Source organism: Phyllobates terribilis, unplaced genomic scaffold, assembly GCF_046119375.1.
Source record: "Phyllobates terribilis strain yellow unplaced genomic scaffold, ASM4611937v1 Scaffold_3__8_contigs__length_932513732, whole genome shotgun sequence".
In the NCBI taxonomy this organism is placed as follows: Eukaryota; Metazoa; Chordata; class Amphibia; order Anura; family Dendrobatidae; genus Phyllobates; species Phyllobates terribilis.
Window position 1 is genome coordinate 138,921,941 of NW_027362763.1, and position 18,181 is coordinate 138,940,121.

The 18,181-nt window shown below is 45.0% G+C and overlaps 1 protein-coding gene across 1 annotated transcript in view; it reads left to right on the forward strand.

The window, feature by feature from the left end:
* Positions 1–178: 178 nt before the first annotated feature.
* PDIA6 (protein disulfide isomerase family A member 6) overlaps positions 179–18,181 on the forward strand; it is a 43,005-nt gene continuing 25,002 nt past the window's right edge. Inside the window, exons 1-5 of the mRNA XM_073674156.1 lie at positions 179–336; positions 1,459–1,600; positions 1,684–1,741; positions 3,570–3,696; positions 15,238–15,347. Coding sequence (XP_073530257.1) covers positions 318–336; positions 1,459–1,600; positions 1,684–1,741; positions 3,570–3,696; positions 15,238–15,347 — 456 coding nt within the window. The 5' untranslated portion in view covers positions 179–317. The remainder of the gene's footprint in view (positions 337–1,458; positions 1,601–1,683; positions 1,742–3,569; positions 3,697–15,237; positions 15,348–18,181) is intronic.

The window sequence follows — 18,181 nt, forward strand, 5'->3', positions numbered from 1 at the left end:
AGGAGAAGGAAACTTCCACCTAAAGTTCGCAACGTTCTATCCGGCGGTGACGTCACGTTCCATTCTAGAATACTAACAAACCCCGCCCATATTGAACAAGTCAGCCGGCGCCAGCCAATCAGATTCCCCCAGCTCGCCTTGCCGGAGGAAGGCTGTGGGCGGGGCTGCGCTACCCGGCCGCCGCTGATTGGCCATATTAATGATGGAATTCTCGGAGCGACCAATGTGCGGCGGACACGGCGGAAGGTGAGAGTGCAGCTCCGTACTGCTGAGGCGAAGTCAGCCAGAGACTCCAGACACCGGGAACCGGCGAGAGCATGGCCAGGATTCTGCTAGGTGAGCTGCTCCATGTTATCTATAGCTTGTGTATTGTGATGCATGTGTGCGTGCAGCCATTGTTACCAGTCTCTATAGTGACGGCTCCCACAGCCTCTGCTCAGCTCCCTCTAGGGGAAGCCTCTTAGACTGCACATCCACTGACTGCAGCTAATGTGACTGGTAGCCAATATCCGGGCATCTCCTGGGGAGAAAATGGGCAATCCCATTCATAATTAACCCCAAATGTGAGAATGTTTCCAGTCCGGGGGGAAGAATAAGCGCTAAGCTGTGTATTAATATATGAGAAAGCCCCATTGAGGGCAGACGGCCGTGTGCCATCCATTCTGCATAGACAAGGTGTGAGCACACGGATCTGATGATCGTGCGGATGGATCTATTAAACTTTTGGGTCCGTGCATCGCCTGTTTTTTAAAGTTGACAAAAAACCCGGTGTGGATCCATCCGCTGCTCTTCGCACTTTGGCACAGATCTTGTAATAAAATATGTGCAAGGTGCAATTTTTTTGGACAGGTCCGATCTCACCCATAGATATAACCTGTGCAAAAACTGCACCAAATCGAGTGGTTTTTGTTTCAGAAATTGCGCAGGTTTTGTTCTGCGTTGCTGACATTGATATCTGCAGATTAATAATCCGCGCTGTAGACCAGCTGTCTTTTTTGCGTCCCGTGCGGATGATGTTCTGTAAAGTCTTGTTGGCAGATTTCCCACCAATATATCTGTAGCATATCTGTAGCATACTCGCTATGCGGGCACTTACTATTCACTCTCCAATGTTATGAGCCGATTATTGGGATTTTTGGAGCGCTCGTTCGCTAATTATCGGTCAAGTGTAATCATGTTTACTATCGCTCTACTGACCAGCAAACCCCTTGTTTGTCAGGTGATCAGATCGTTTATGCTGGCAATAAAATCATTATCGGCAGCACATTGGCCTGTGTGAACCGGAGATGTGCTGCCGAGGACATGAACGTCTATGCGCTCAGAACAATCATATTAACAGTCATTCTGGTTGCCCCCTGTATTTAGTTGTGGTCATCGTACAGGGGAGACACCCATGATTCTTATATTTGCATGCATTACATTTTTTTCTTGTATATTAATCAGCTGATCTTCTTTCAGGCGCAGTCGTTTGCTCCCTGTTTGTGGCAGCTCGGTGCATGTACTCAGCCCATGACGATGTCGTAATATTAACTCCCTCCAATTTCCAAAGTGAAGTCCTCCAGAGTGACAGCCTGTGGCTGGTGGAGTTCTATGCCCCCTGGTGAGTGGGATCTCAGAAAACTCCTTTAGATCCGTAAAATAACCTCATATGGGGTGATGACCTGTGGTGGTTTCTTTTGCCAGGTGCGGCCATTGTCGGACACTGGCCCCCGCCTGGAAGGAAGCTGCAACTGCACTGAAGGTAAGAATCCGCTGCAGCCAAGAATGTGACTTCTGGGTCACTCGGTTATCTTCATAAGCTCTCCTGACTTTTTTTTTTCACTGTTTGCTTTTTTTTTTTTTTTGTTTATTCATTCTTTCCACCCTATATGGGGGTGGGGAACGGCACAAAAATTGTCATCTCCACAGGATGCTAAATGCCACAAACCAGATTGCTGCATAGGTGGACTTTTTATTCTATTGGTATGAACTTTAAATTGACATCAGGTCGTAGCAATTAGATTTAACCCCTTCATGATATGTTTTAATTTTTCCTCCCCTTTTTCCAAGAGCCATAATTTAAAAAAATAATAATAATTATTTTGCTTATAGCCATTTGAGGGCTTGTTCTTTGTGGGATGAGTTGTACTTTTGAATGACACCATATAGTGTACTGGATAACAGGGAAAAAAATTCCAAGTGTGTTCAAATTGCAAAAAAAAGTGCAAATTCAAATAGGTTTTTTTTTTTTATTTTATTTACCATTTTCACTATTTGGTAAAATTGAGCTGGCAATAAGATTCTCCAGTTCTCGTACATGCCAAACATGTATAAGGGTTTTTTTGTTGTTGTTTTTTTTTTAAGTGGTGAAAAAAAATCTTAAATTTGTTAAAATGAAGAAGAAGAAAAAAAAAAAAAAAACTTTTTCTGCCAATTTCTAAAACTCTAAATATTTCTAAAATATTATGATGGCTACAATGTTTTAATCACCTTATTGCATTTCATTGCAATGCAGCAGCAGTCAAAAACGGAATTTTGGCTTTTTGAGACACACACACACACACACACACACACACACACACACACACACACACACACACACACACACACACACACACACACACACACACACACACACACACACACACATATACATACACATACACATACACATATACATATACATATACATACACATACTTATACACACACACATACATACATATATACACACACATACATATATATACACACACACACATATACACACACACACATATGCACACACACACACACACAAAGCAGCCAAGGCGCATGAAAGCTGTGATTAAAAATCATGGTTCTTCCACCAAATATTGATTTTCTGAACGGTTCCTGAGTTAAAACATGAGTAATTTGAGGTCTGAAAGCACTGTTTCTTTATTATCTTGACGATTTCTCATTTGCTGCAAATAAATACAACATTTTTAGCTTTGAATTTCGGAGACATGTTGTCAGTAGTTTATAGACTAAAACAACAATGTACATTTTACTCAAAAATATACCTATAAAGAGAAAAATCAGAGAAAATGAAAATTTTGCAGTGGTCTCTTAATTTTTGCCAGAGCTAGCTATATGTATGTATGTGTTATATATAATATATTTTTTTTTTTTTTTTTTTTTGGGACAAAAAGGGGGTGATTCAAACTTTTTGTGGTGTGTGTTTTTGTTTTGTTTTTTTCTTCACATTTTACTGTATTCAATAGTCCCCTTAGGAGAAATGAATCTCTGATCGTCCGATCGCCTGCACTATACATAGTTATTTTCGCTATACATAGTATTGCTGTCACAGGAGGCTCATGACGACAGGCACGGGGGTCTTCAGCAGACCCCTGCCTGTCATCACAACCCATTGGCACCGCGCGTTCTCATTGCAGGTGTGCCGATGGGATCGTGGAATGATGCCCCCCTCTCTTCCTTTGATGTATTGCATTTTGACCAAAATATGGAGCAAATCGTTATTGATCTCTTATATACTGTCATGCACTAATCAGTATACAGAAGCGCTGCTAGTGACCGGCCTCCTTGCTCATGTCCGATGTCTATTTCAGGGCATCGTGAAGGTGGGAGCTGTGGACTGTGATCAGCACAAGGCTTTGGCTGCTGAGTACAAGATTCCAGGGTTCCCAACAATCAAGGTATTTGGGGCAAACAAGAATAAGCCGCAGGATTATGAAGGTACGTGTCCAATTGATTAGCTTATGCTTCTGGTCTCTGGTGTTAAAGGGAATCTGTCAGCAGGTTTCTGCTATGTAATCTGAGAGCAGCATGATGTAGGGGCTGAGACCCTGATAACAGCAATGTGTCATTTGCTGGTCTGCATGCTGTCATTTTCATATAAACCCTGTTTTAGCGGTCGACCATGACAGCACCACAAGAGAGCGGATCCGCCCACCAAGGACAGGAAACCTACAGGCTTAAAAGGGGCGGCCCTCTCTTCTCGCCTCAGTTTGGTTTCCTGTCCTTGATGGAGGGAACCTCTGACAGGCTTACCTGTGAAGATGTCCGGAAGAAGCGTGCTGTCGAGCTGTGCCCCTGTCTGGGATCAGCAGCTCCAGTACCGTCCTGTGCCTTGGGCTGTGGGAGCTGTGCCCCTGTCTGGGGTGGCAGCTCCAGCCAGATAGATCGTGATGACGGAGGCTGCGCCCCTGTATGGGGACGGCAGCCCCAACTTGAGGTGGGCACAGCATTGGAGGGCTGCGCCCCTCTCTGGGGTTGGCAGCCCCAGACCTGCGCGCAGGACTCTGGGGGAGCGGCACCCCGGCCGGGATAGGGCCGCCCCTAGCAGCAGGTGAACGCTAGCTGGAGCAGGCAGCTAGAGGGAGATAGTGACAATTACAGGAGCGGCGCCTCTATGACCAGCGGCGCATGCTTTCGGTCTTTTACTAGGCTGGGGACGGGGCCTGATGCCAGGCGGTCATGTGACCAGACAGGAAGTCCGGTCCACATGCAGACACCGCGTGAGCGCTGCGTTCTCCCCTCCAACCAGCAGGTGGCGATGTAATAAAAAAAAGAGGGGAAATTAAAGGGAAGTAGACGCTCCTATTTAAGCGTCCAGATATCACTGCTCTGGGCTTCCCAGCTACTTCAGAACTCTATTGTTAATGGATTCTGAAGACGAGCAGCAGCAGCAAATCCAGCGGCCTCCGCTTTCTCCGTCTCAGCGGTCGCCTGGGGTGCCCCAGGAGACACGACCCCCCCCCCCCTCGAGCCACCAGCAATTCTCAAACTGCAGGTAGACGAACCCGGTCCGGCCATCGTGACTCTAACAAGACGGACGAATCTGCAGCCCCTAGGGACGATCCCCCGGCTGAGAAAGGTCCTCCAGCTAAACCGGTACCGGCTATTTGAGATCTGGGTAAGTGATCTTTGAGAAAGTTCACTTAGGTAATAAGGTGTCCCTTCTTCTTATCCGTTTAGGGGAAGAAGTGTACCTCCAAAACCAAACACAAGCAATATGCGTTAGGCGAGGCCCTATTGGCGGACTCATTCCAAAAGACTGTTCCAGTCCTGCATAAACTAAACTTTGGCGGATGAGACCCCCTAGTTTCACCTCAGGCTTAAAAACTCTTGTTAAATCAGGTGAGCAAACTCCTCTCTAAAAAGTCTAAGAGGAAGGAAGCTAACCATGAGGTCTCCCCAACTCCTGATTATTCCCTATCATCAGCCGAGGAGATGGACTCTGACGATTCATCTTCCTCATCCTCGGATAGTGGTTCAGGCCAGCACTACTTTCCATTAAATGAAGTTGATGGGTTGGTTAAAGCGGTCCGCTCAACCATGTGCATTACGGACCTCAGACCAGAGAAGGCAGTCCAAGATGTTATGTTCAGAGGACTGGGGCACAGGAAGAGAAAATGTTTCCCGTTTAATGATAAACTTCAGAGTCTAATCCATAGAGAGTGGCAAAAGCCGGAAAGAAAAGTTTCTCCCCCCCCCCCATTCTTTATAAGAAAGTGCCCCTTTGATGACTCTGCCTCCTCCTCCTGGGAGAAGGCTCCCAACCAAAACACAGCCATAACTAAAGCTTCTAAAAAGTAATCTCTCCCCTTTGATGATATGGGGGCCCTTTTAAAGATCCTCTGGACAAGAAAAGCAGATGTTTCTCAAAGGCTCCTGGGAGACAACCACTGGGGCTTGAAAACCGGCAATTGCTGCCACTTGCACAGCTAGGTCTTTGATTGTATGGCTAAAACAGCTGGAATAGCATTTAGAAAACAACACATCCAGGAAAGAGATCTTGTCTACTATCCCACTCATGCAGGGAGCAGCAGTCTTCCTAGTGGGTGCTTCCGCGGACTCTGTTAAGTTAGCTGCTAGATCGGCCGCCATGTCTAATGCAGCCCACAGGGCTCTGTGGCTCAAGTGTTGGCCGAGTGACATCCAGGCTAGAACTAGACTCTGTGCTATTCCTTGCGAAGGGGAACATCTCTTCGGTCCAGTCCTGGATGAAATCCTTGATAAAGCAAGCGACAGGAAGAAAGGTTTCCCTAGCCTGTCCATGCCTGCCTATAAGCGGTCTTTTTGCAGGAGAAGATTTGTGCGTCAAAGGCCACAGAGAGACCAGGATAAATGGGAAGACCTTAAACCAAAAGGTAGAGAGATCTTCTGTTCAGTACGTCTTCTTCTTCCACTCTGGAGCCCCGGAAATCTTACCTGCCTGGACAAAGATTTCAGCCAGTAACTGGATCCTTTAATCTGATACGTTCGGGTCTGAGATTCCTGTTCCAAGCAGTTCCTCGTGGAAGGTTTATCTTGACCCCGGTCCGTTCCTCTATATCAGAACCGCTCGCTCTTCGGGAAGAAGTACTGGACCTTGTTCATAAAGCAGTCCTAGTGGAGGTCCCAGCGTCCGAAAGGGAGTTGGGATTTTACTGCCCTCTCTTTCTGGTCTCTAAGCCGGACGGTTCTTTCAGGTGTACTATAAGTTTAGAAGCCCTAAATAAATTCCTGATAATCCCCACCTTCAAAATGGAATCGATTAAGGTCAACAATAAAATTCCTGTTTCCATATTGTTACATGGTAGTTTTGGATTTGAAAGACTCCTATTACCATGTACCAATCCATTCAGATTACCAGAAATATCTTAGAGTGGCCGTGGTTATGGATGGGGTCATCAAGCACTTTCAATATAGTGCCCTGCCGTTCGGTTTAGCCATAGCCCCCCGGTATTTACCAAAATTGTGGCACAGGTAATGGCTCATGTTAGAGAGCATGACATTTTAATTATCCCTTATCTGGATGATTTCCTGGTAGTTGGTAACTCAGCCCTTCAATGTAGTAAGCATCTAAAAATAGTGATCTCCATCTTAGAAAATCTGGGCTGGGTCCTCAATTTAAATAAATCTAGGTTAACGGCCACAAAAGTTCAGCAATTGTTAGGAGTTATGCTGGATTCAGATTCTCAGACATGTTACCTCCCTGAAGCCAAAAAACTAAGGATAAGGGATCAAGTAAGAAGGGCAGTGTCAAACCCAGTCATGTCCCTGAGAGCTGCGATGTCCCTGTTAGGTACCCTGACATCTTGCCTTCCCGGGGTTCTGTGGGCTCAATATCACTCCAGGTTTTACAATGGGATGTACTGCATAATGAAGTTATGTTGAAGGGGAGGTTTTCCTTGTCTCCCCGGTCAGTTGAATCCTTACAGTGGTGGGATAATTAAGTGAACTTCTCCAGAGGGGTCCCCTGGGTTTTTAGAACAACCCGAACAATTACTACCAATGCCAGTTCCAGTGGGTGGGGGGCCCATCTGGGAGATATGGTAACCCAGGGGTCATGGTCTAATTCAGGAAAGAGTCTCTCCTCCAACGCTAAAGAGTTGCTAGCGATAGACAGGACAGTCGATTATTTTCTAGTTTTTCTTCAAGATCTCTGATGAGAGTGGCGGATCATCTCTTTCAGGTCTCGGAATGACATCTTCGTTCCCTAAAACCCCTTCATATAAAGGGAAAAGAAAATTCAAGGGCAGATTACTAAAGCTGCTATACCCTGAGACAGGGGGAATGGGAACTAAATCAGGACATTTTCTACCTATTGTCCAAAGATGGGGACCTCCAGTAGTGGACTTGTTTGATACAAAGTTAAATCGGAAAACTCTGCTCTTCTGTACCCTGGATCCCAAAGAAAAACCCCTGGCAGTAGACGCTCTCCAGATACCTTGGGGGTTCAGCCTAGCCTATGCCTTTCCCCCTTTAACACTTCTTCCTATGGTTATCAGGGAGGACAAGGTGAGAGTTCTGCTGGTCGCACCCTTTTGGCCCAGGAGGCGCTGGTTCTCATGCCTCAGGAACATGTCTGTGTCAGATCCTTGGGTTCTACCGGAAGTTCCGGATCTCCTCTTCCAGGGTCCAGTAGTCCATCCTCAAGTGTCTGGACTCCACTTGACGGTATGGAACTTGAGGGGGAGCTATTAAGAAAAAAGGGATTCTCCCAAGGCTTAGTGTAACCTTAATGCTTAGCCGTAAGCCTATTACAACCAGAATTTATGCGAGAACCTGGAAGAATTTTTTTTATCTTTTTCCGGTTCCATACTCGGTGAGGATGCTCCAATAAGTAAAATCCTAGAATTTTTGCAAAAAAGTCTTGAGTTAAGGCTAGCCACTAGCACCCTGAAGGTTCAGGTGTCCGCCTTAGGCACCTTTGTATAGCTGTGATCTGGCGAGTAATTATTGCATTTCTCGTTTCATTAAAGCCGCCTTTAGGTCCAGGCCCATTGTCAAAAGCAAATTGGTACCCTGGGATCTAAATTTTGGTTCTTAAAGCCTTAACTGGTCCACCCTTTGAGCCAATAGTTAGCCACTCTTAAGTCCCTCTCCCTTAAAACAGCGCTTCTAATAGCTTTAACATCTGCTAGGAGAGTTAGTGATATTCATGCCCTGTCTTCAGCCTTGCCCTTCACTCAGATCCTGGATGATAAAATAATTCTTAAACCTGATCCTGCCTATCTCGCTAACGTAGCTACCCGTTTTCACAGACTCCAAGAAGTAGTCCTACCCTCCTTCGGCCAAAATCCTGGTAACCGGAAAGAAGAAGAGTTTCATACACTATACGTAAGGAGATGTGTAATTAGGTACCTCTTGGTCACCAAAGAGTTTAGAAAAGACAGTTCGTTATTTGTATCCTACCAAAGGAAAGGCTTTAAGGTCACAAAGTCCACCATAGCTAGATGGATCAGGGAGGCTATTTCCCCAACTTATACATCCAGCGGTGAGGAAATACCACAAGAATTGAAGGCTCACTCCACCCGGGCAGTGACGACCTCCTGGGCGGAGAAGACGGGTGTCTCGATAGAAGACATATGTAAGACTGCTACCTGCTCTTCTCCTTCTACCTTCTATAGGCACTATGGACTGGATTCGGGTGTTCCGTCTGATCTCAATTTCGGGAGAACGGTGCTCCAAGCTGTAGTCCCTCCCTAAACGTCAACATCTCTGTAATACTCTCGTGGTGCTGTTATGGTCGACCGATAATAAGTTACTTATCGGTAACGGAATTTTTCGGAGACCATGACAGCACCCTTATATTCCCTCCCTTCACGTTGGTGGGAGCACTCCTTGTTTATTAATTTTCACTCTTAAGTTGGTAATTTTATAGAAATGTTGTTTTAGCTATGTCTGCTAACCTGGTGGTCCTCTCAATGCTCTGTAATCCAAACTGAGGCGAGAAGAGAGGGCCGCCCCTTTTAAGCCTGTAGGTTTCATGTCCTTGGTGGGCGGATCCCCTCTCTTGTGGTGCTGTCATGGTCTCCGAAAAATCCCGTTACCGGTAAGTAACTTATGACTTTCTCTGCTTCAAATCTAGCAGTGCTCAGAATGCAGAGCCCTGTATAACCCCGCCCACACCACTGATTATACAATGTACAGTGGGCGGGGTTATACAGGGCTCTGCATTCTGAGCATTGCTAGATTTGAAGCTGAGGAAACTGGGATTATATGAAAATGACAGCATGCAGACCAGCAGGTGACACATCACTGGAATCAGGGTCACAGCCCCTACATCACCTGATGACAGATTCCCTTTAAAGCGATACAAAGAACTAGGAAAGCAAAGAGAACCCTGATAACGCAACTGACATGTCTGTTTTATTGAACACTTGTACCCCCCCATAAAATAACACTTCTGGAGTATAATATCTTAGAACTTTTCACCAGTTTGAGCATGTTTAACTGTAGAGCTGGTTTAAACCTAGTTTTTTGTTTTGTTTTAATTATTCCCCTGTGTTGCGGAGATATTAGCTTGTAAAGTTTCAATTATAATTTGTTATAGTTCATCTGGGTGTTACAAGAGATTTGTCTCTGGGGGTGTGTACTTCTGCCCCTGAATGAGGTTGACCAATCATAAGCAGGAGGCATCATGAATGGATGAAAAGAGCATGCCCACTTCTCACTGATCTCTGCAGTTACTGTGTAGAGCTGTAGCAGAGCTGAGTTATGTATCATTACAAACACCTCCCAGATCTTATCTCACAGTGCTGTCAGCTCTCATCCTGCTCCACACTGACTGCCATGACAGAAGATTTGGAAGTGTTTGTAATAATACAGCAGAGCCGAGTTATATACACTGCCGTTCAAAAGTTTGGGGTCACCCAGACAATTTTGTGTTTTCCATGAAAACTCATACTTTATTTATCAAGTGAGTTGCAAAATGAATAGAAAATATAGTCCAGAAATTGACAAGGTTAGAAATAATGATTTTTATTTGAAAGAATAATTTTCTCCTTTAAACTTTGCTTTCGTCAAAGAATGCTCCCTTTGCAGCAATTACAGCATTGCAGACCTTTGGCATTCTAGCTATTACTTTGCTGAGGTAATCTTGAGAAATTTCCCCCCATGCTTCCTGAAGCCCCTCCCACAAGTTGGATTGGCTTGATGGGCACTTTTTGCGTACCATACGGTCAAGCTGCTCCCACAACAGCTCAATGGGGTTGAGATCTGGTGACTGCACTGGCCACTCCATTACAGATAGAATACCAGGTGACTGCTTCTTCCCTAAATAGTTCATGCATAATTTGGAGATGTGCTTTGGGTCATTGTCCTGTTGTAGGATGAAATTGGCTCCAATCAAGCGCTGTCCACAGGGTATGGCATGGCGTTGCAAAATGGAGTGATGGCCTTCCTTATTCAAAATGCCATTTACCTTGTACAAATTTCCCACTTTTACCAGCACCAAAGCAACCCCAGACCATCACATTACCTCCACCATGCTTGACAGATGGCGTCAGGCACTCTTCCAGCATATTTTCAGTTGTCCTGCGTCTCACAAATGTTCTTTTGTGTGATCCAAACACCTCAAACTTTGATTCGTCTGTCCATAAAACTTTTTTCCAATCTTCCTCTGTCCAATGTCTGTGTTTTTTTGCCCATATTAATCTTTTGCTATTATTAGCCAGTCTCAGATATGACTTTTTCTTTGCCACTTTGCCCTGAAGGCCAGCATCCCGGAGTCGCCTCTTCACTGTAGACGTTGACACTGACGTTTTGCGTGTTTAATGAAGCTGCCAGTTGAGGAGCTGTGAGGCGTCGATTTCTCAAACTAGAGACTGTAATGTACTTGTCTTGTTGCTCAGTTGTGCAGCGGGGCCTCCCACTTCTCTTTCTACTCTGGTTAGAGCCTGTTTGTGCTCTCCTCTGAAGGAAGTAGTACACACCGTTGTATGAAATCTTCAGTTCTTGGCAATTTCTCGCATGGAATAACCTTAATTTCTAAGAACAAGAATAGACTGTCGAGTTTCACATGAAAGTTCTCTTTTTCTGGCCATTTTGAGTTTGATAGAACAGCAAATGTAATGCTCCAGATTCTCAACTAGCTCAAAGCAGGGTCAATTTTACAGCTTCTCAAATCAGCCAAACCGTTTTCAGCTGTGCTAACATACTTGTGCAAGGGTTTTCTAGGGTTTTTCTAAACATCCATTAGCCTTCTTACACAGTTAGCAAACACAATGTACCATTAAAACACTGGAGTGGTGGTTGTTGGAAATGGGCCTCTATACACGTATGTAGATATTGCAATAAAAACAAGATGTTTGCAGCTAGAATAGTCATTTACCACAGTAACAATGTATAGAGTGTATTTCTGATTCATTTAATGTTAGCTTCATTGAAAAAAAAAATGTGCTTTTCTTTCAAAAATAATGAAATTTCTAAATGACCCCAAACTTTTGAACGGTAGTGTATAATTACTAACACTAATGAATCTCGTATCGCTGTGCTGCTAGCTCTCATCATCCCCATAGTGACTGCCATGAGAGGACATCTGGAAGTGTTTATAATGATACATAACTCTGCTGTAGATTTTGCACAAAGAAAGACATTTCACAGTTTTAGATCAAATTTCTGGAGAAAACTGCTTGATGAATTGAGTCCTTTGTGCTGTTCCTGTGTTACTTTTCCTGCAAATGTCTGAATAAATTGGAAACTCTGTATTTCTATTCACTTGTTAAAGTAGTGAGTCACTAGATGGCCTAAAAGCGTCTAATCAGAGCTGACTAGTAAGGCTGTTTTTACACGTTGCGTTTTTGCTGGGGGGGTTTTATGCAAATTTTCATCTGCATTTTACAGTACCAGCCAATTCTGAGATTTCAGAAATCTCATGCACACAGCTTGTTTTGTTTTTTTTTCCTGACTGTTTTGTCAGAGCTCTCTTTTTGTAAAATGCAGCATGTCACTTCTTTCAGCGTTTTTGCAGTCTTTCACCCGTTGAAAGCAACAGGAAGTGCAACGCTGCAAAAAACGCAAGTGTCAGGTTTTGCTGCGTTTTTGGTGCCAAAACCTGATGAAGTTGAATTAGGGTTTTTTTTTGTTTTGTTTTGTTTTTTTTGCACTAAACTTTATCAGCATATACAAGAGACAAATGTACACTGACAAACTCAGTAAAACCTGCTTTTTTTTACATTGCTTCATTACTGCAGGTTGCCTGCAGAAAAAAACGCATCAAAATGACAACGTATGAATATGGTCTAAAATGTTTTCATATATATTTCTAACTACCGTATTTTTCGGACTATAAGGCTATGTGCCCACGATGCAGAAATGCTCCGGCTTTTTTCCTGAGCGTTTCTGCATCTCTCTGGCAGAAAAAATACATGCGGATTGTACATGCGTTTTTCCTGCCAGGGACATGCGTAAGTGAAGCGTTCTTCACATGCATTTCCGCATGCGGGTTTTAGCATCACTTGGAAAGTGCTTGACAACTTGGTCACACTATATAAATCCATGCAACCGGCATGGATTTATATACTGTGACCTTAAAGAATGGTAAAAAATAAATCTATACTTACCTTCCGATGGCCCCCGGTGTCTTTATTCGATCCGTCCTGGCTTACCGGCAGCTCGCGGTACACTACACTGAAGGACCTGCCGACGTCAGCGTCGCGTGACCCGTCACATGACTAAATGACATCAGCACAGGTCCTTCAGTCCACCGCGATCTGCCGGCAAGCCAACACAAGCACACCGCGGGCCATCAGAAGGTAAGTATAATGTTTATTTTTTTATTTTATTTATTTTTTTTTTAGAGGTTCTATGGTACCCGGGTCTGGATGAGAGTCTCCTCTTCTCTAAACCCGGGTACCATCCGCACATTGAAACGCATTGATTCCGCATGTGCAGATCCAGTGAAGCAGAATGCATGCGTTGCAGTGCTGTCAATGGCGTCGAAAACGCAGCGTTTTCTCAACATAATTGGTAGTGCTGCGTTTTTTTTCCGCAATGATAATCCGCAGCGGAAATTTCCGCAGCATGTGCACAGCACATGCGGATTATCATTGGGGAACATGGCAGACCTTCTACCAAGCGTTTTTTAAGCATTTCTGCAGCGGAATTGCTGCTGCAGAAACGCTTAAACGCTTTGTGGGCACACAGCCTAAGATGCACCCCAAATTTTGGGGTGGAAAATAGGGGAAAAAAAATGTATAAGATGGGGTCCGTCTTATAGTCTGATTAGGTATCTTACCTGGGGGGGGGGGGGGGGGGGGGGGGGGTGTGTGGAGCGGGGGTCACAGGAGGCAGGGTCCTTCAGGAAACCGGCCCGGCGGAAGTGGAGGAATGCTGCAGACCCTTGATACATGAAGCCGGTGCTCCAGCAGCTGTGAGTTGCCATGATGGTGGAGCAGGATCGCAGGTCCCTCCATTCCCTGCCTCAGGAACCCGGCGGCAGCAGAAGAGGTGAGATGCCTGAGAACCGGCTGGGGCCTGGACCTGTGAGTGGCGTTCGGCGGTGAAGCAGAGGTGCCTGGCTGTAAGCTGCGTCCAGTGATGCAGCAGAGCATCGTGTGCGGCTTCCTGTGGCCGCGGCAATCTTCCTGAGGCCGTGATCTACAGGAAAATGGCCGCCGGAGCTCCCAGTCAGTGCATGTGTTGGCTCAGGCAGCCATTTTCCTGTAGAAGATGGCCTCCGGAAGCCGCACACACTGCTCTCCCGGACACCTCTCACAGCCCGGCACAGGCCACGGCTCCTCTGCTTCACCGCCCGATACCAGCCACTCCAGCACAGGTACAGGCCCCAGCTCCAGCCGCATCTCACCTCTGCCGCCGCGGGAGGACCCTGCGATCCCCATTCCACCACCACCGGTAAAGTAACGTTCGGACCATAAGATGTACCCCCTGTTTTCCTTCCAAATTTTGGGGGGAAAAAGTGCGTCTTATGGTCAGAAAAATACGGTACTTTGTTTCACCTTACATGGCAGGTCAAAATAATTTTTTGCATTTGCGGTTAAACTTAACAGGCTATCATAAATCTGTTTCATACGTTAATATTTTAAGGTTGAAATTAGACAGACATAAGTCGTTCATCGAATTCAACCTATAACCTAACCTGTTGTTCCAGAGGAAGGAAAAAAAAAGAGGCAAATGCTAATTTCCCCAATATTAGGGAAAAACCTTCCTTCCCTACTCCACATACTAGTTCCCTTGGATCATCCTCCCATCACAGAATCTAGTGCCCGTAATCTGTAATATTTTACATTTTTCAAGAAGTGCATCCAGGCCCTCATTGAACTTCTTTTTTTTAGTGAGTCAACCATTACATCATCGTGTAGCAGAGTTCCGTAGACTCACTGCTCTTACAGTAAAGAATCCAGAGTCTCACTGCTCTTACAGTAAAGAATCCATAGTCTCACTGCTCTTACAGTAAAGAATCCATAGTCTCACTGCTCTTACAGTAAAGAATCCATAGTCTCACTGCTCTTACAGTAAAGAATCCATAGTCTCACTGCTCTTACAGTAAAGAATCCATAGTCTCACTGCTCTTACAGTAAAGAATCTGCATCTGTGATTATGATTAAACCTTCTTTCCTCTATCCCTAGAGGATGCCTCCTTGCACAAGTGTAAAAAGCTCATTATACTTACCTCTGTATTGTCCCCTCATATATTTTTACATTGGAATGAGATCTCCCCCCAAGCCTTTGTTTTTCCAAACTAAATAACCTCAGATAACCCTTTTTTGGTATTGCAGTTTCCCCATTCCCTTAATACCCTTAGTCGTTCTTCTGTGCACCTTCTCTAATTCAGCTAAGTCCTTATACACCAGAGACCACCTCTTCCCATTACTTCAGCAGTACAGACGGACTCGTTTGCCACCTTTGTCCTGTGACTGGAGAGATTTGTCGCTGTCCCGATGGCCTCTCTACATTGATTAGAAGTTCATAATAAAGTAATCCTTATTCTGGTCCCGGTTTGTTTCCTCTGTTTCGCTTAATGCATCTTCACGTGTTCTTTTCCAGGAGGAAGAACCAGTGAATCCATTGTTGATGGGGCATTAAATGCCCTCCGGTCTTTAGTGAAGGATCGGCTGAGTGGAAGAGGAGGTGGTGGCTATGATTCTGGAAAACAAGTAGGTATTGTAGCGCCCCCATGAGTCTGGCTCTATGTTACACCTCTATACAGATAAGGGGCATGGCTAAAGTCCTGCCCGATCTGTATAATAATGGAAGAGGCCAAAGACCAGGCTTTTCAGTTAGCTCACACGAGCGTATAATGTGGACGAGTGCTATGCGATGTTTTATCCCATAGTACATGGTCCAATGTTATTCTATGGGGCAGTTCTGATTAGCGGGTTTGTTTTTTGTTTTTTTTCATACCAATTTGGCATGAGGGAAAAATAATCAAATCATGCTTCGATTTAAAGTGCAAGTCGGGTGGCACTCAAGTCATCAGAGTGCAGTCCAAGGATTTTCACGCCCCTGTAGACTCGAATGGTCGTGGAAATCATTGGACTGCACTCAGATGACTTCTGAGTGCAGTCCTATGTCCGCGGACTCAAAGAATTGAGGAGATGGTAGAAATCTTATTCTCAATCATCTCCTCACATGTGCCACAATTCTGTCATCCGAGAGACTCTGATTACGCTATGTCGACACTCGGATCAAACTCTTCTCAGTTTGATCCGAGTGTATTAACCTAATCGATTTTATTCTCGCGGAGGAGAAAATATACGCTCGTGTGACCCCCGACCTTTCACTGAGGAGGTCTGATCCCCAGGCAATCATTAAGCAGTTGCAAGTCCTAGCGATATGCAATCATTTACAGGGATGGGTGGGTGAAAACCTGAAGGTTTTAAAAAAAAACAAAAAAAAACATCTGATTAAATATATAAAGTGCATGTCCTTTTATTTAAAGCGGGTTCTGACGGAATCTGCTCCAAACTTTTTTTTTTTTTTATGACTGGGGGGGGGGGATCACTGACCATTGACACTGGTAATTGAAGCTCAGTGTATTTAAAATATTTTTCAACACTGCAATATAAAGCAATGAAATGAGCACTCCGGACAGCGCCAGCCCTGAGTCTGCAGAGCATGGTGTAATGATATACAGATTATCACCGGATCCTTGTGTCCTGCTTTGCACCCTCCAGTCCTCTGGACAGAATAGTTTATACCTAACACTACTTTTAATCTGTGGTTTACATAATGGCCGCCTGTCTGGCCATTATCTGCTGGACATGGTGTGGGCTCAGCTCCTGAGCCCGCTCTATATATAGGAAATCGATGTACTATTACAATCTGTGTTTAGAAAAGGGGTTAACTGACTAATAAAGCTGTATGATCAAATGTATATTATACCCAGGATTGGAGTGCCTCGGTGGACCACAGATTCCAGCGGTTCTCCCCTGTGCAGCATTGGGACAAAGGGCTGGCGAGTCGATAAGCCAAACGTCCAGCTCCTCAATTTCCCTGACTACGACTCCAAATCCGACTCCCTCATACATTTGGTTCATGTTTTAAGTGATCAATTTACTGTAGTAAAATGGTAACATCGGGCTTTTCATCACCATTATGACACAAATAATCACGCTATTTAGATAGAGCATTAAATATATTTATTGGAATACAACTTTAGAACACAAAAAAAAAACTTGTAAGAAATTGTACATATTGCGACAGGGTCCCTGGAAATATAGGTGAGGGGAGATATGTGTTACGGAGGTTGCTGTCTTCTGTGATATGAAACCCAGAAGCTTTTTTCCAGAATGTTAGGTGCTGAAGGAGTTAAAGGGGTTGTCCACTACTTTATATGATCCCCCAGGGCCCATAAGTGTTTCTCTAAATACCTTGTGGTGCCTTTTCTGCCTGTGAGCGGCGCTATCGCTGGCCGCTCACAGGCATCACGTGACATTCGGCTGCAGCCGGCTCTGACATCCGCGCCATCACTACAAGTGCTGGCAGCAGCCGAGGGTCTCTCATCTGCGTTCCACCGGTGGCTGCTGGGTTGTGGGCGGAGTTGCCCCGCACGTCACACCCGGCATCCACTTTGCGCTCTCCCTTTCCTCATTCACTGGGAAAACGTGCGGTGGATGCTGGGTGTGATGCACGGGGTAACCCCACCCACAACCCAGCATCCACCGCGGGTAACGCGTCACTGATGTCAAACCTCACTTGACATGACATCAGTGACGGGTCACGTGATGCCTCTGAGCGGGCAGCGATAGCGCCGCTCAGAGGCAGAAAAGGTACCGCAAGGTATTTACAAAAACACTTCTGGGCCCTGGCAGGATACATTGGGGGTGGGGGGTTCATATAAAGTAGTGGACAACTTCTTTAATAAGCCTTGTTTGGGTTGGGTTTTTTGTGAGTAGGTATGAGATGGGCAGGATGCCTATTCACCATATCTCCACCTCAAGGGTGTGACTGGAGGAGTCCAATCTCCAGCTACTGCGTTCTTTTCTTTTTCTCTGTGTGTTTGAAGACCAGGAAGTCTCCTGTGTGGATCTTCAGTAGGAGCTGAAGTGGATTGCAACCTGAGCGGGCAAATCCCGCATGCTATGGCCTGTGCTATAGTTTATCTCTTGTTTTGCTGGAAAGGGCATGTTTGTTTTCTGGTTTATGAAAATAATAAACCAGACACAGACTTTGACCCAAATGTTCCTGTGTCTACCTCTGAGAGTCAACCTACCACAATATGTAATACGCTATGCAGTAAGTGGGGGGGAGGGGGGCAGTTTTCAACAAAAACATACTGAATAGCATTGTGCAGTCTTTGAATTTTTTTCTAATAAATAGTATCTCATTCATAGAGGACCTCAAATCTAATCTGATTATTTTAAGGCTAGAGAACAGATTCATCTCAACTAAAAGCCTAGATCTTAGATCAGGAATAGAACAGACATTTATAGGACGTTTCATAACTTTCCCAAATTCATATGAAAAAATATTCAGCACATCCTGCATT